General features: G+C 49.1%; 1 protein-coding gene across 1 annotated transcript in view; it reads right to left on the minus strand.

Annotated features, from left to right (window-relative positions):
- The window catches only part of E2F3 (E2F transcription factor 3), a 191,808-nt gene extending 189,597 nt beyond the window's left edge, over positions 1 to 2,211 (minus strand). The window contains exon 1 of the mRNA XM_069613576.1: positions 1,597 to 2,211. Within this exon, the coding sequence (XP_069469677.1) occupies positions 1,597 to 1,851 (255 nt within the window). The 5' untranslated portion in view covers positions 1,852 to 2,211. The remainder of the gene's footprint in view (positions 1 to 1,596) is intronic.
- Positions 2,212 to 18,301: the final 16,090 nt, after the last annotated feature.

Below are 18,301 nucleotides of genomic sequence, written 5' to 3' on the forward strand. Positions count from 1 at the left end.
TGTGCACCATTTTTACTTCCCAGGACAGGAATCCTGGTACTTCCCGAGACCGAGCAAAAGGGTGAACTTAGGATGGTCAAGTGTGTCAAATGAAGAAGGGAAATGGAGAGCGACAATAAGTGATAGTACCGGTAGAGCTGCAACGTGGAAATTTTAATCTTGGATAAGAAAGGCATGTGTGTAAGGCAGTGATCTTCCGACTGGAGACACCCCCTCCCTACTAGGGGGGCCTGAAGAATGGCCAGAGGGGAGCAAGGATCTACAAAAAAAATAAAAATAATAGTACAGTGACTGCTTGCAATAAGTATATATGGCATCTGGGGGACCCCCAAACAACACTATTTATACACATGGGCCCTCAGCGTAAAAAAAGTCGAATGTCACTGGTGTAGGGCGATTATTAACCTAGCCTAGTTTGGAGAGGGCCACAAGGTCTGTTGGAAATCAGGTAATGAATTGACAATCAAAAGCGAGCAGCGGTCGCCAGATGCTGGGTTTATTCAAAAACGCCACAGGAAATTTAAACTAAATATAGTTCGGCATTTGTACACAAACAGTACTTGAGCATAGACGCAAGATTCACTTGAGATGCCAACATAGGTAACCAATGTGATAATCTGCATGGTGTTAACCGGGCTTTCATTCCCTCATAGGTCCAAGTAACTGCAAAATTGGATGCAGTTTGGTGAAATGGTGTGGAAAGGTATAAGGAACACCCCCAAGCCACAAACCCACACATTTTGACTTTCGATAAAATACGGGGAAAGGGGTGGCCAAATGTAATGTAGCCAGTAATGTCGGGAGGGTGCTAAGAGGTGATTGTGCAGCATTTGGAGCAGATTGGTGAAACGGGGTGTAATTGTTAGGGAACATACGTGAAACCACCCACAACTGTTCACTTTTGCTGGAATCTGGGGAAAGGGGCGTGGTGTCCAAATGTCATATAGCCATGTCTGAAGGATCCTAACAGGTGACTGTGCAAAATGTGGTGCAGTTTGGTTAAACGGGGTGGAATTGTATTGGGAACATTCGGAAAGCCACAAAATATATAGTACACAGACAATATGTACCTTAAATACGCATCAGTGTGTACTCAGTGCAAGTTTGTATAAGTAGTGTGTGAAGCCACTGCGTACATGCACATCACATTTATCCTAGGTGCGTGTAAACAAATTTAACAAGTCTGTACATGTTTGTGGAAAGCGCATATAAATGAAGATGCAAAATGTGACAGTGCCGTCAATGCCCAGTTTGATGTCAATCCAAAGTGTATATGCCAAGCACGTGCTGCAGTGCACGACGCCTGTAGTAGTCGTAGGTATAAATTCAGCTGCACAGAGAGTGAACCCGAAAGTGTTGAACAAACTTGTACGTGCGAAATACGTACACGATCATTGCGTTTCTCGTCCCACGTTTCTTCCATTGCAATGTGTATACGTGCAGCAGCTGCGTGAGCGTACGCGGGCTGTGGTAAAGATTCATGCAGCGCGTGGCTACTGGCTATGCTGTAGAAACGTAAGGCGTATGGATGTACACGTACGACTTATGCCCGAAAAGCGCGTGTCGCACCGCGAGGCCTGTGCCCTGGAGCTTTACCTTGGGCCGTCCAGTAGTGGGACTCTGCTGAAAGCCACCCCTGTTGCCGGATCCGTGGGAGACGTTGTGCGCCGGACCACCGGCGTGGCTTGCCTGTTCGTGCAGTGGCGCGGCCGGACTGGGGGGCGGCGAAGCTAAAATATGAATGTAGGTGGCAGGGCTGAAGCCCGCGGCCAGCAAAAGCGGGGTGGGAGGGCCACGTTCCCGGCTTGCCAGCCGCCGCGCAGGGGTCCCTGGGGCCATGCCCTTACGCATTTCCCCTTAGGCGCCTCTGCCCCCCACCCTCCTCCGGAGCCCCGCTTCCTTGCGGGCTGCCTCCCCCCAGAGAGAAAATGGGTCCGGCTATGGACAGCTGGGGGTCAGGAGAAACCGACGTCTCTTTCTCACGGGCTCCAGGATGCGATGGTGGGTGGATGGTTGCGGATTACTGAAGCGGGCGGCGGCCTACGTTCTGCGCCGGAGCAGGAAAATGGCTCTCCAGGAAGCGGACAATGAATGGAGGGGCAGACTCCAGCGCAGTACGCGCCAATGCAGCTCGCGCGAAACTCGGATCTCCCGCCGTCTTTTTCAAATTGGATTTGCATAGACGAAACCCGTCGCGGCGACGTTCTTTTTGATTGGATCGAGTTTTCGTCCAATCAAAAGACAGACTTGGACACGACGCTTCCTCTGTTACCCGAGCGACGTGTTCGTGCTTTGAGGGGTGCGCATAGAAGGAATGCAAAACCACGCACATTGGCTTGCTACGTGGCGACCGTACTCAACGGATTTGTTTCAGGTGCACCAGAAAACCGATAATGCCAAGCATGGGTGCATTCCGTGAATATTTTTAATTCTTTGAACGATTTAGTTACCGTAAGAATATGACAGTTATTAAAAACTTCCCAAGCTTTTTTCCAAATTGAGATGTTTGTCTTGTGCTAATTTAAAATGTGTTGCATTCATTATAAACAAACATGTTTTCTCTCCTGCATATCATAGTACTTTTCACCTTCTAACTGCTCCATGGCACAGCTGTTTTGCAGACCTTTGTATATGTATTTAAGTGCTTGAGATGAATACGCACTAGCCACTCCCAGACTGTCTCCCTCTGAACATGTGTGTGTATACACACACACACACACACACACACACACACACACACACACACGGTCCGCCTCCTCACAGGGGACGTCCACTTTTTAAAAAAAAGATTGGTTGCGGGTGATTGTCCCTCGTTCATTGTCCGCGGTGACCATGGTCTCCTTCACATGGGTAACAGTCCACGGCTGGGGTTCGTATGGTAGTGACAGCTTCCCTTCAGGTCTACGATTCTGCACAAACCCCGATCACCTACGGCCACCTCCTTGTCTTGCAAATACCTCCTCACACTCTCCTTCACGTTGCGTGCAGCTCGCTCCTCCCGGACTTTCTCGTTGTCGATAACCCCGGGTTCCCGGCCCTCCATCTATGGTATCAATCACCTCGGGCAGCGTCCAAACAGCGCTTCGGCTGGGGCGACCCCCATCGACTGATGGGCCGTGGTTCTGTTTTTCCTTAGGAACTCGACCAATTTCTGCTGTAGGTCATCCCCTCCATTGGCTGATATTCTGAACACTTTTTTAAGGGTCTGCATCATTCTTTCAGCTTCCCCATTCGCCCGAGGCCAGAGAGGCGAGACCTTGCGGTGTTGGATGCCTTTTTCTTTGAAGTACTGGGCAAACTGGCTCCCGGTGAATGGGGGTCCATTGTCCGAGCACAAAATCTCAGGGAAGCCATGCGTCGCAAACATTCTGGTCGGTTGCTGTTGATTCCACCACCTCCACCTCCGGGTACCTCGACCATTGGTCGACCACCGCCAAAAAGTACATGCCCTTTCCCATTGATCCAAAATCAGCATGGACGGTGCCCCAGGGCTTCTCACTCCTTTCCATGGAGCTGATGGGCGGAGCCCTCTCAACAGGATTTGCCGCTTGGCACGGTAAACACCTTTTCACATACAATTCCACCAGACTTTCCAGATCGGGGAACCATACTCTGGGTCTGAGCCGCGCCTCTGTCTTGGCGATTCCTTGATGTCCCAAATGTGCCAGTTCCAGGACACGGTTCTTCAGGGCTTGTGGAATGACGATCTGCCTTCCCCGCAGCAGTAGGCCATCGTCAGATATCGACAGTTCGTCCCTCACCCTCCAGAGTGCCTGAAGGTCCTTCTGAGCCCTCACTTCCCGCCTGGAGTTGTTCTGGAGCACCTCCTTCCAGTCACCACTTCTCACCGCAGTCTTGACGATTTGAAACACCTCGTCCATCGACGACTCCTCGGCCACAGCTACCCTTGACAGAGCCATGGGCATCGCGCTCTCCACAACGTGGTACACCAATTCCTGGCAATCCAACACCTCACTGGGACCTTCTGCACGCTCGTGGTTTGGGTGGCGTGAGAGGTAATCCGCAGGATTATTAGTCCCTTGTCTGTATACTAGCTTGACCCCGTACTTGATGAGCGCAAGCATCCAACGCTCTATTCTTGGGAGGGGGGCTTTGACGACACGCCTGCTAGGATGGGCAGGAGCGGCTTGTGGTCTGTCACAACCGTAACTGGCTTGCCCAGAATGTACAGATGAAAGTGACGGCAACCCCAAAGAATGGCCAACGCCTCCCTCTCGATCTACGAATAGCATTTTTCCGTGTCCGTGAGAGCTTTACCCGCGTATGCGATGGGGCGCATGTCGCCTCTGTTATCAGCCAGCATAAGAACAGCCCCCAGTCCCACCGTGCTGGCATCGACGACAATCTCAGATTCTGCGGTGGGGTCAAAGTACGCCATCATGTCTCTATCGGACAGGGCTCTTTTGATTTCCTGAAACACCTCCTGCTCTCTCCTGTCCCACACCCAGGTGGCCTCATTCTTGGTCAGTGCTCTGAGAGGCTCGGACAGGGACGCCAGCCCCTTGAGGAATCGCCCGCAGTAGTTAACCATCCCCAGGAAACTACGTACCTCCATGGGGGACTGGGGTGCCGCCTCTTCGCAGATGTCCTTGACCTTTTCAGGATCTGGCGAGACGCCGCTGGCATGGAAGATGAAACCAAAAAACCCAATCCTGTCCTTGAAAAATTCACACTTTTCGCGGTGCAAAGTAAGTCCCAACTCGCTCAATCTTCGCAGAGTATGCTCCAGTCTCTTCATGTGTTCGGCCTTGGACTCAGCAAAAACCAGAATGTCATCACTCATATTGAGTACCCCTTTTAGGGCAGCCAGCGCTCCCCTGATGGCATTTTGAAAGACATCCGCTGCAGATGAAATGCCAAAACTCAGGCATTTAAACTGATAGAGACCCTCGTGTGTGGTAAATGTTGTAATATATCTGGAATCTGGGTGGAGCTCTAGCTGGTGGTAGCCCGACCTCAGATCCAACTTCGAGAATACTCTGGCCCCTTGCAGTTCCCCCACAATGTCATCAAGGGTCGGTGTTATATGTCTTTCTCGTTTAATGGCGGCATTCGGGAGGTGCATGTCCACGCAGACGCGTACCGCACCTGGCTTTTTCGGCTTAGGCGCCACTACGATGGGCGAGACCCAGGGCGTCGGGCCCCTCCACCCTCTCAATGATGTCCATTTCGACTAGATGTTGAAGCTCCTTCTCCACTTGCTCCCTGAGGTGGAACGGGATTCGTCAATGTTTGAGGGCAGTGGGCCGGAAGGTGTCATCAATGTGAAGACGCACTGGGGGACCCCTCAGCTTGCCCACTCCCTGAAAGATACCAGAAAACTTGATCAGCAGTTGATCTATGTTCACCTGCTAAACTTCAAGGGCAAAGTGCACAAGGTCCAACGCCTCTGACGCAGTGCAGCTGAGCAGTGAGTGCGGGTTGACGTCTGTGATGAAAAACTGGGCCTTGATGGTCTTGGTCCCCTTGGAAACAGGTGCCACAAACACCCCTTGAATGAGTAGCAGAGTGTCGCCTCCAAAGGTGAAAATCTTTGCCGTTGACACATCCAACCGTGGTGGCCCAGGTATTGCCTTATAGTGGTCGGTGGCAAGCACACAGGCAGAGGCGCCTGTGTCTATCAGTACCTGTGTAGGAACACCTTGAATGTCAACCACACACTTAGGCTGCCTCTTTTTCCGTGCTCCTGTCGCAAGCTTCGAAATAAAGAAAACCTCTTCTTCTTCCTCCTCCTCTTCTTCTGCGATATTGAGTCTTTTGGCGTCTTGCTCCAGTGCCACAATACTGCGTTGTCTCCTAAACCCACCGCCACTTGGCCTTGCCGGCCCTCTTTGCGTGGCAACCGGTGCAGGGTCTCGACACATCCTGGCATAGTGGCCAGGACCATTGCACCTGCCGCAGATTCTCGATTTGGCGGGACAGTCATCGGAGTGGGGCAGATCATACCCGCAGTACTGGCAAATAGTCGCCAATCCATGCACTGGAGCTGCATCCTGGCATTTCTGGCTCCATCGAGCTTTCGACGATGCTTGCCTCCCCACTGCAAACGCCTCTTCAGACTTGCCCGGGCGTACAGCTGCATCCATCTTTACGCCTCTCATCTCAGCCAACTCATACACTCTGCCACTGTCTAATATTTGGACGAGAGGCAAACCTGGCTCCCGCAGTACCTCTCTGCGCAGTTTACCCGAACTGCACCCTTGGATCACTTGGTTGCGGACCATAACCCCTTCATTGTCCCACCTACAAGTGGTAGCCATCTGCCGCAGACGTGCACAGAATTAGTCAAGTGATTCCTCCTCCCGCTGTTTCTCACCACAGAATAGAAATCTGTCAAAGTCCACGTTAGATAAAGGAATAAAATAGTTCTTGAGGGCCGTTTTAACGGCATCGTGCGTCACTACTTGCAGGTTAGAGACTCATATATGCAGAGAACGTCCATCCCTGCCGAATAGAGCAGTGTCGCCCTCTTAGCGTCGTCATTGGTCTCTCCGGTCGCTGTGAAATACATGTCTAATTTATTTATCCACAGCAACCAATTTGGGCCCAATTTTGAAGGTGGACCCGAAGTGTCAAATTCCTGCATAGGTAATAATGAACCCTGTTGTCTGCGCACCACCGTCTGCGCCGCTGTTGCTTCTCCTTCACTGTCCGTCATCTTCACAGGTCGCACAGGCACCTCAAAACAGGATTAGAGGCTGCAAACCTGACTTGGACAGATTGTTGACGCACCTGGTTAAATGCGCAGAGGTGACACAGTGCTGCAACGATGTTCCAATGCCTGGCTGCCTTTTGTGCTTAGATGGCCATCCTATCACCAAGAATCCTCTGGTTACAGGTTACACTGCAGTCCTCTTGAGATGGAGAACTGCAGAAGTTCCAAAAATTTGATGTTCTATTATCCCTTAGCACGTGGGCAGCGCACGAGCACCCTCGCGGGCCGCTACTGCCTTACGCACTAAAGATAACATGATCGCCATCGCTCGTGTCGGATTCGTGATGCACAAAGAAGAAAATGCCGGTGATTGACACATCAGTACGTGTCAAACTGCTCACTCCGTTGGCTCCCGCCTCGTCGCCAATGTGATGGGTGAGCCCGTGCCTCGGCCCGCCCTGTACTCGCACACACATGCACACAATCACTGAGACAGGACACATACGTCTGTGCTTTCCAGGGTTCCGGCGGCAACTGCCGCACAGACGTTCTTTATTTGAAACGCGCATGCGTGACCCAAAACGAGGCTCACGCATGCGTCGTTTACACTGACGACGTCACACTACCATTGTCACTACTCCCCCTTCAAGACTCGAATCACATCCACCAGCTAGCTGTAACCCACGCACCTTACCGGTACCACCTAACACCTGTCATGCAAATCGACCACTGCATGCTCGCTCTTCCCACTCCCGTCCCACCTCACGCACCACCACCCCATCAAACACTACCCCAGACCCATATCACCTCCTGCAACACTCAGACAGGTTCAGTCACTCCGACTGTTCTGGCGCCTCCCCACCCACCACTGCTACCAACACCTCCCCCCAGCCACTCAGACCTACCCAGTCCTTCCAGCCAGTAGCATCAGTGGATCCATCAACTCCCATCAAGTCAGCTGCCTCCTATTCAGTGCTTGCTCAGTGGCCAAAAACAAACATAGCATCTTTGACCTCCTATCCACTGACAATCCTGATCCCAACTTCATCACTGAAACATGGTTCACAGACAACTTCCCACCAGTCGCGCACAAGGCCTTCCCTCCCGACTACACGCTCATCCCCCACAACAGACCCATGAGAGGCAGCTGAGTAGCCATCCTCCACGAACCCCACATCTCCATCTCACTCACCGAAACACAGCCATGCACAGCTAACTGCAAATCCCTTCTGGTTAGACACTCCCTGTTGCCTACACTCTCACACAGTTTCCAACTCATCTACAGGCCATCAGTGCACACCACTGGTCCCACCACACGGGAGGCCATACCCTTGATGCAATCTTCAGCTCCTCCCACCTCGTCTCTGTGTCCAGCCCGAAACCCCTCATCTGGACAAACCACTCAGCTCTGCCTTTCTTTGTCTGCATTCCAGCCCCTCCACCAAAGGCCCGTCCAGCCCCCCCACACAGACCTCCCTCCATCAAATGCTTTGACTCTTGGGGTAACGACTCACTCCTCCCTCCCGCCCCGCTCCCATCTGCAACAGACCTACCCCCAAATGGTTCATGCCCCACATGAAGACGTTCAAATCACATAATCGCTCCCTCAAGCACAAATTGCCAACATCCAAAATCCTTTTTACCAAATCCACATTTGCATACCATCACCATAATTAAAAATCTGAGATCTGAAAGGCCAAAAAAGCTGACTACAATAAAAGAATCCTAAACTGCCAGAGCAGTAGCAAAGAACTCCACAGGATCATCTCCGAATTTGTGAAACCCTCCTTCACCAGTGCCCGACCACGTGCACGGAACTGCTTTGTGACTCCATCCGCCAACACCTCCACAGTACAGCACTGAACAGGACGACCACCCTTAATGCCGAACTTTCCAACCTCACCCCCCCACTCATCAACCACTCCCAATGGCCGCAACTCGCCCGCCACTGAAGCACCATCTTTCAACTCCTTCAACCCCATCTCGAGCAAGGAGTTCCTCAAATTACTATCCATCAACAGGCCATACAAGTCCCCCCTTGACACATGTCCCTCCGCTCTCCTCAAAGAAATGTTCACCTCCACCTGTGCAGGAGAACAGGCTAGGTCCATTCTCAATAACTCCACCTCTGGAATCTTTCCAGAACCCTTCAAAGTAGCCCATGTCAAACCCGTTTTGAAAAAAGCAAGTCTCAACACGCTCCAGCCAATCAATTACAGGCCAATCTCCAACACCAGATTCCAGGCAAAACTCATCGACCGCTCTGCTTACTCTCAGCTCAACCTTTTTTCGCTGAGTCCAACAACTTACTAGACCATGGTTAGGCAGGCTTTCGACCGTGCCATGGAACAGAAACCACTCTGATCTCAATCTGGGATGACCTCAAAGTCTCTGCAGATTCAGAAGGATGCACCGCCCTGGTTCTCCTCGATCTCTTGGCAGCCTTTAACACCATTAACCACTCCATCCTCCTCGACCGACTCCACTCCCTAGGAATACCAGAATTGGCACTCAACTGGGTTTCCTCGTTCCTTAAAAACAGAAAACAAATCACGTTCCTCTCCCCTTTCACCTCCTCCACTCACCACATGAACACCGGAGTACCCCAATGCGCCTGCCTCTCACCTCTCCTCTTCAACCTCTACATTACCCCGCTGCCAGGGATCGTCTGCTCGCACAACCTCATCTGCTATTATTATGCTGATGATACCCACATCATTCTAAGAATCCCCAAAACAAGCTCCTGTTAGACCTGTGGATGACAAGAAACCACCTCCTTCTTAACCCAAGGAAAACAGAGATCATCGGGTGTGGCAAAACAGCTCTACTCCCTCAACCACTGCCATGGCCCCCGTCCCTCGACACTCCTCTGCTACCTACAGCACAGTCAAAAACCTTGACTGCACAATGGACTCAGGCCTAACCCTATCCCTCCAGATCACTAATGTATCAAAATCCTGTCACTACTACCTCAGGCTTCTTAGAAGCATGTTCCCATACCTAACCTACCCCAACAGACATCAATTATTCCATTATCATATCCTGACTGGATTATGCAAACTCCTTGTGCTTGGGTGCACCGGCCTATCAACTCAACAAACTCCAAAGAGTCCAAAACGCAGATGCCAGACTCCTCCTTGCACTGGGACGAAGGGACCACATCTCACCTGCTCGCCCCACCCTTCACTGGCTCCCTATCGGATGAATGGCCACGTTCAAAGTCCTATGCATCACCCACCAGGCAGTGCACAAGACCAGCCCGACATATCTTCAAGAAAAGATCATGCCCTACTGCCTATCACACACTCTAAGGTCTCGTTCAGCCCTCCTACTAGTGATTTCAGCCTCCAATTCAGCCAGGCTTGGTGGGTCGGCCTACTCTACTTTGGCACCAACACTGTGGAACTCATTGCCTCCCCACATTAGATACAACCAGGACTACTTGGGCTTCCGTAAAGCATTAAAAACGTGGCTTGTCCCTATTCCATGAAAGGGACCACCAATTCCCTACACCAATGGCAAGCCCTTGGATAGAACCGCTTTATCTCAAAACAAACAGTCTGGCCACAGAAAAACAGTAACTGTCGGGCCCCAGAAGCCGACTTAAGACTGGCAGACCCGGGGCAGGCTTCTGGGCTAAGCAAATGTGGGCACTACGCACCCCGGCTCAACCACAAAGGCCTTGCAGCCCGCTGTCTGCCATCTAGCAACCCCAGTCAGCTGCGGGCTGCGCGCACCCCGGCTTGACCAACAAGGGCCTAAAAGCCCTATGCTCCATCTAGTGACCATGCTTGCCCAGCACTCCAAATGCTGCTGCACACAACGCCAAACTCGAGACACAAACTCTCTTATTTCGTATGCCATGACCAGGCATTACCACTGCCACCCGACCAGACATGCCCACACTCTTAGAACTAGAGATACCTGCCTGAATGAAGCTGGATGCCAACCATTATCATACAAACCTAACCGCAGACCCGGGGTACCACTGCATTGCGAGAGCACAATAACTCCTCGGACGGCCAATGTAAGTGTACCCGCTCCTGCCTAAACCGACCCATTTGGGATCCGACACGTAAAATTACCATTGCAAGCCCCCCGCCAGGCATCTACGTCTGGCCCTGCTCCCTGTTAACACATATCAAGCCGTACCCTTTGGGACTTCAAGTCAGACTGTCAGCAATTTAGACCCCAGAGCACCTATAATTTCAAACCTTACGGTTTGGTCATATCATGCCACCTATCAGTCAGTCAGGATAGTATTTCAGCAAATGAAGCAACCCCGGTCTATCAAGGAATAAAGCCCAAACTCCCGCTCCGCAGGAGCAATAGCGACTTGCCTGGTTGAATCTCCTGCGATCCATGCAATAACCACAAACATGTCAGGAACTACCCAGCCCCCCAACAAACTGTGACCAGGGATCTGAAAAATGGGGCTTCGGACCCCTACACAGACCGAGATAATCATGCAATACCCACTCTGGTTTCAGGAACTATTGAACCGCCGGCCATAATCTGTGACCAGGTGCCCGGAAAATGGGCTAGCTGACTCCTACAACAGAGTCCCTGGAAAATGGATAGTCCATCCAGTCTAAACATAACATATTCCGCAGCAGCCAGAGTATCCCTTTTGGAAATCCTCTACCACAAACCACCAGGACAGACACAGCCTGCCGTCGGGGTCTGAAAAAATAACCAAGAAAGGGGGCCTCTTAAAGGTATGCAGTGACACTCATTCCTACCACTATGCTCACTCTCCACTTTACACCAACAAACAATAGAACACGGCTATACCCCTCCATCAATTTCGGCCTAGCTGCACACATACATACACTACTCTGTGAAACACCTCAACAGTCTGATAAAATGCAGCTACATCTGTAAGGAATGCATGGTATCAAGCAGTGAAGAAAGACCACAAGTGATCACAGTTCAAGGGTGTTTATTGAACTTTAATTGTATTTGAAAAACGCCTATCTAATCCCTAAATCTAAAGATGGGAGCAAGCTACGACCATCAAATAATAATAATAACGCATCCTAGTGGGGTCTTGTCAAAATAAAAGGGCCTATATTAATAAACCTATTGCCAATCCTTACTTCTAAGTACAAATGGTGTGAGACAGTAATGTATGTAAACAGAAAAGTGTTCAGGAAATGATATGTCATGATAGTTGAGCCGTTAGCTTCCCTTCCCCACGTTTTCATCACGGAACAAGGCAGCACACAAGAGCTTAGCATACTCTGACTTTTCTAGCACGAGGATGCAGTTCAAAATCTCAGTATCAGGACCTTCTGTGCCAAAGTCTCGTTGCCATTCAAACTCTCTTATTTCAGAGAGCCTGATAGGACAAACAAACATTCAAAGTTCCTTTCTCCTCAGGATTCTCATATATACAACTTCTCTGGTGATTCACTGTTCACCCTGGGTGCCCCTCCACTGGGTTTAGGCCCACTTTAACACAAAAACCTTCAATTGGTCTCCCTCCGCTGTGCTCGGAACAAATTTATCTCATTTTCCAAGCGTTCTTTACTATATATATTTTTTTTAATATTATTCATATTTAGTTCAAAGAACTCTTACAAAACAAATACTAAAACATGTATACAAATACAAAAATTGCAGTTGAAAATCCAATTACCATGTCACGAATTACATATTTCATATTTCGTATTTCAAATGTCATATTTCAGCACCAAATGCTGCACTGCTGCGGTACAGGGAATTATAACACAGTTAAAATGCCTTATAAATAACGCAATATAAAAATAAGACCAACTAAAATCCAATTCGGACATATTCAACAATCAACAAAATAAAAATCACAAAAATCGCAGTATTCAAACTTTAGTCAATTGATACTGAAAAACATTCAATTAAATTCTGTAATCAAGGTTAGAATAATCACTGTGAAATAAAATCAGTACCAAGATTAGGCAAGCAATTTGTGCAAGTTAAATAAGTCCCGCAAGCATAGGGTCAGGGCAAGAGAAAATTCTTTAGGCCGGCTTCATTACTCAGACTGCCCTCCATTAGCATTAGATAGTGCTTTTGCAATAACACACCATAGCCGATACAGTGCCGTTTGGACAGTATCGAATCAGTGTTAAGGCAAAAATTCCCCAAATCGTTGTATTTTCTTGCATCGTAGTTATGCACAAATCTGGCCATTATGGTCATGTATGCCGAGCCAAGCAATTTGCATTCAGTAAATAAATGCTTTGCAGTTTCCAATACCCCCGGTACTTTACATATTCGGCATGTCCTATGTGTCATTGGGATCTTAAGCCTCGTACCAAAGAAAATTTGCAGAGGAAGTTTATTTGTCCTTAGTCTTAGTAGGAAACACTGCATCACAGGTCTGGGTCACTGTCTCAGGTATCTTTGAGTTTGGAGATACCGATGCATGATATTAGATACATACTCGTAACTACGTAGTGTAGAAAAGTGCAGGTAGTTATTAGTCTAGTCCCAGGTCTTCCATTTACTTGTAAACAGATGTTTTAATATTGGGTACCTGTAACGCTCACCTGATTCTCGCAGAGGCGCCGGTCTTGACTGGGCGACTACCGTATCTTCAAAGGTGATGTGTAGCACCCGGTTGGCTCTTTGGGCTGGACCTCTGTGCACTGTATGCCTGACGTGTAGAGTAAGATGTCTGCAGATAGAAAATATGGGGTTAATGAACTGGGGTTATTGGGGTGTCCCTATCTCTTTCCTCTTCTCCTCTCCTGTAGACCCCCAAAGGTTAACGCTCTCACCTTAGGTAAGTGAATGCCGAGCTCTCCATCTGCCTCGGGGCAGGGTGCTGTAACCAGTTTCTTCACTGGATAGGTAGCGCAGGCCTCTTGACTTCAGAGGACTGCTGTCCGTCGTTTACTGCACGAACGGTAAGTTTCGAGTCATTCAAATGTCTTTAAAGTCTTTAGTAATGATGTCTCTTGTTTTGCAGGGTTCCGGCGATGGCGGATGACGGGCTGAAGTGAGTTGAAGATGGAGCCCGTGTGATGAATAGAAGCGCCTGGAAGCACGTAAGTAAGCGCTTGTTGCCTGCTTCACGATGCGCTCTAACTGTCTTTTTATTTTGCAGGTACGAGTTCGGAGCGGCTGCAGGGTGCCGAAATACCCACTGGATTAGATGTGGAAAGGAGTAATGGCACGTGAGTATTAAAGTTCCCCAATGTCTTTAAACGCACCTTGTTTTGTCTTTCAGATGCGGGATGCAGCGCCGAAGGCCTCCGGAGCGTGCGAAGAGATGGTAAGCTTTTGTCTTTCAGATGCCGGAATGCAGTGTGAAGACCTCCGGAGCGCACGAAGAGTAGGTAAGCCTTTGCCTTCCTTTGCCTTTCAGATGCCGGAATGCTAACCTGTTCTTTCTTGTCTTTATAGGTGTTGCTGAAGACTGGATTCAGGATGGTAAGCCTTTTTCCTTAGGCCCAGGACCGGATGCAGAAGACACGATGAGCGTTCTGCTGCAGAGGTTGCAGAATAACGCAAAGCAAGATTCATCCACCGGGTGTGGTTTAAATAGCCTCCTGTAGTGCTTAGGTGTCTCCTTCCACAGCCACGCCTAGGTAAGAAAAGAGTTCCTGCCTTCCAGAAGAGTTCCAGTGTTCTGAATCTAGGGAGTGGCTCCAGCCCCACCCAACAGGAAAAGTAGTTCCAAACAGAAGAGGATCAGAGACTCAACTGGCAGGCAAGTAAGCAGCATGGTCTGCTGCAGGTAAGTCCACCCAAGCATTATGAGCCCGGCGCTTCCAGCGCTGGGACTGGGCATATTTATGAGCCTGGTGCCACTGGCGCCAGGACTGGGTCCAAAAGGTCCCAATTGGGACTGGTTGGCACTCGGAACCCGGGTTATGGATCTGCTTCCAAGGGAGTTGGGAAAACCCTGACCTTTTGGAAGCAGAGATCATGACAGTACCTGGTGCCACGTTTAAAGTCGGGTGACCAACCAATGTCCTCGTACAGCCTAACAATCAGTTTATCAAATTCCACTCCACTTCGCTTGGGATTATTTCCAATTGTGAGCCCAAACAGGGCCAGAAGTTGACATTTTGGTTGGGAATTCATTTTATATGTAACAACCCTTGTCTAGACATTAATTGCCCCTTCAAGGAAACCAGCTCCAGTTCCAATCTAAAATACTGTACAGGAGTTGAAGATCACCCATAGTGAAGGACTCCAATCCATAAAGGACCATGGGACAAAAGCACTGGGTGTATATGGTAATAATCCCTTCCAGGAAATAGCCGGCTGTTTTGTTGGCAAATTGTTCTACCAGGTGAGACAGACGGAAAGCCTTTATCACCTTGGCTTCTTTTATGTGTGAGTATGCCCTGTTAGCGCTCATGTCCAGACCCAAGTACGGGTGCGACTCCACATATTCCAGCTAGTAACAAAGCTTGGGCACTTAACCTTTTTGGGCATAATCACCATTACTTTTGTTTTCACTGTATTTATAATTAAATAATTCTCATTGGTGTATTTGGTTAGAATATCAAACATGGCACGTGCACCACTATAAGTATGGTTGAACATCACTAAATCATCTGCATATATCATGCATGGGATTGGGCAGTTACCGATTCTAGGGAAGCACCCAACCCCAGGGGGAAAGGGCAGGGGTAAGTCAGCCATATATATCTTATATAAAAGGGGTGATATATATGGCTGACGTACCCCTGCTATAAAACCCTGAGAATCTGGACTAATTTGGCCATGTCTCCTTGGTCGTCTCGGTGAACTCTGGCTTGGGTATCTTAGTGCAGCCCCTTGAGAACGTTAAGAAGCCACTTTGGGCACCCCCAATTTTCAATTTTTTCTCTGAGCTTATCCTGGTTAACACTGTCAGAAGCTGCCCAAAAGTCAACGTAGATAACATGTAAGGTAGACCCCCCGGGGGCAGAAGCTCCACAGAACAACATGTCCATGATTCTCAAGTTGTGGACAGTGGTGCACCCAGGTCAAAAACCAGTTTGCATAAGGTGTAACAATTGCCTATTTTCCACCCAGCTCTGCAACGCCCTCTGGATGAATGTGGAGAAAATTTTACCTGAGACGTCGAAAAGTGACAGCAGCCGGTAGTTATCCGGCATGGCCCGATCCCCTTTTTTCATAGAGCAGTACTACCACAGTATTTTGCCATGATAGTGGAATCGCCTACGCATTACATACCTTATCATACAGAACCTTAAGAATTCCTGCCCACTTTCTAGGGTTTTGTTTTAAAACTATGTTAGCAAAGCCATTCGTCCCAGGCACCCTGAAACTCTCAAGGTTTCTCATAACAGTTTCAATCTCTTTCTCCCCAATTTCCAATGGCCAGCGCTCCAGCATATATTGAGGAGGGAATACACCCACCAAGGAGCTTCCCTTCTCACTTAGATGACTAATCCACTTGTCTTCCTGTATGGGGTTAAGAATATTAGCTCTAGAATCCACCATAGCCCTAGATAACGCTACCCATATATTCGTAGCGTTACCACTTCTTAGTACCGTGATCATATTCTGCCAATGGAAATTTTGCATTGAGCGTTTCCAGTGCTTAAGCAAACTCTTATATCCATTCTTAATCTGCTTCACCCTACGGGTCATTTCCATCTGTGGCCACTGGCCGCGTCATAATACCCTCAATTTCCTATGCATTGCTCTTTTAGCATCATGGATAGCACTATCATATTTATTTGTAGTTTTAACCGAAGTAGAGAAAGGAACCCTAGTACAAGATCCCGTTTTTACTGCTACGTCCTTAAGCCATTTTTCAATTTTGTTACAACCAAGCATACTCACACCCTCGATAGTTTCACTTGAGAGGGCAGCAACAAAAGCACCCACTTTATGTATTCATCTTGCGGTCCAATGTATGCTATTACCCCTGAGGTTTGGTAACAACCCTGTACAGCCCAGAGGTTTACTAATCGTAGACAGAAGATTTATAGTAAGTGACAGTATATTATGGTCGCTGCCTTCATTAGCAATCATCCTGAGCTCCTTGGCCGCCATCAGACAGGGGTTATTCCCAAAATAGTAATCCAGGGTGGACTGACTATTATTCCTGTACCATGTATGGTTTCCTGGGATGTCCCCCCTAGTTCTGCCATTAAGCATAACCAAATCCCATTTTCTCAGGAAGGAAACCCACTGCTTAGCCTTTCTATTACTTTTCCCCTGCTGCATTCCACACTGTTTAACCACGTTCCTATAGGAGAAACAATGCAGGTCGTCTGAACACTTAGCATTAAGGGTTCCTCCCAAAGGATCAGGTTCTCAGCTAAGTACCTGTTACCCAATACTAAAGCCTCTTCAAACAGTTCAAATATCTCCTATGTGTTTCCCAGGCTAGGGGGCACGTAGATGTTTATAAGCAACATCCTCCACTTCTCCCCGGTGACATCTGACCAAAGCTCTACTGCCTTTCTGTCTACCCCACAGACGCTGAGACCACACATTGTGATCGAATTTTTTGGCTTACAGCGATGATGAGACCCCCAAAGGGGCGTCCCCTGGGGCCTTTATTTGCCAGAGTGTGCTACAGATGAAAACCCTCCACATACAGCGGGCAGTCAAGCCAAGTTTCTTGCAACAGGAAAACATTGCCAAGACCCCTCAGCCGCCAGTAAGTGGTTAGACCCCCCTTGTGTTCCAACTAGCGATCCCTAAGGGTCAATTCCCGTTGACATGTAGTCCCCCGGGATCAACACTTACCTGGGGCGTCATCACCCAATGAACTGCTTCAAAACCTCCGGTGACCTGGGCCGAGGGTCCCCGGGGGAAGAATGCAACATTATGACTATCCGTTCGCTGGTTACTATGAAAGCTAGCCTCCCCCATCAAATGAGATCCACCCATATATGAGTTAGGGCACCTGGTACTTGGTTGCAGTTCACAGCAAACAGTTAGTTTCAAACCTAAGGAGAACAAAAGATCTACATTCACACACAGTAGAGAGACAATACAGGATGAGGCAAAGCGTATCAAAACCCAGTTAGTAGGACTCCCCCATTTAGGCAGTTCAAGTTGCACCATGTCTACAGAGGTAATTGAAGATAACCATAGCATTGTGGCCCATAGCTGGAGGAGGGTCGATCTGTTTAAGAATGGGCTGTGATCAGAGATGTAGATCTCTTCCAATTTCGCTGAAGAACCCGGCCTAATTGGGCCCTTCACCATGTTACCAGTTGCTGCACTATATGGACAACTTGACCAGGGCACATAAACATTAGTATGCTGCATGCCACTCAGGTTATTTCTGTCTGAAGGTCTCCTGCTGGAAGTACAACCCCCTGCGGTAACGAGCGGCTGGAGCTTGTTGGTGGAATCGTGCAGGGCCCAGACGTGTGGGCCAGGGGTAGTGGAGTGACGAGGACCAGTATGACATTCCAGTGGTACTGCCAATATGGTATTACTGGGCCCTATAGCCATTCCTTGGCCAGTGCCCACCTACAGGTGTTGTGAAGCAGGGACACACTTGGAAACAGTCCACCTATCAAGGGCACCCTTTAAGGTCGCTGTACGTCTAGTGCTGTCAGGCGGAGCTCTCGTTACCTTCCTAGCGGTTATAGGAACTTTGTTGGCTTTGTCAGAAGGTAAAGGAAACTTTATCCCTGCACAGCCAGTAAAAGC

The sequence above is a fragment of the Ambystoma mexicanum genome, chromosome 5p, assembly GCF_040938575.1.
Source record: "Ambystoma mexicanum isolate Mex_15411 chromosome 5p, UKY_AmexF1_1, whole genome shotgun sequence".
In the NCBI taxonomy this organism is placed as follows: Eukaryota; Metazoa; Chordata; class Amphibia; order Caudata; family Ambystomatidae; genus Ambystoma; species Ambystoma mexicanum.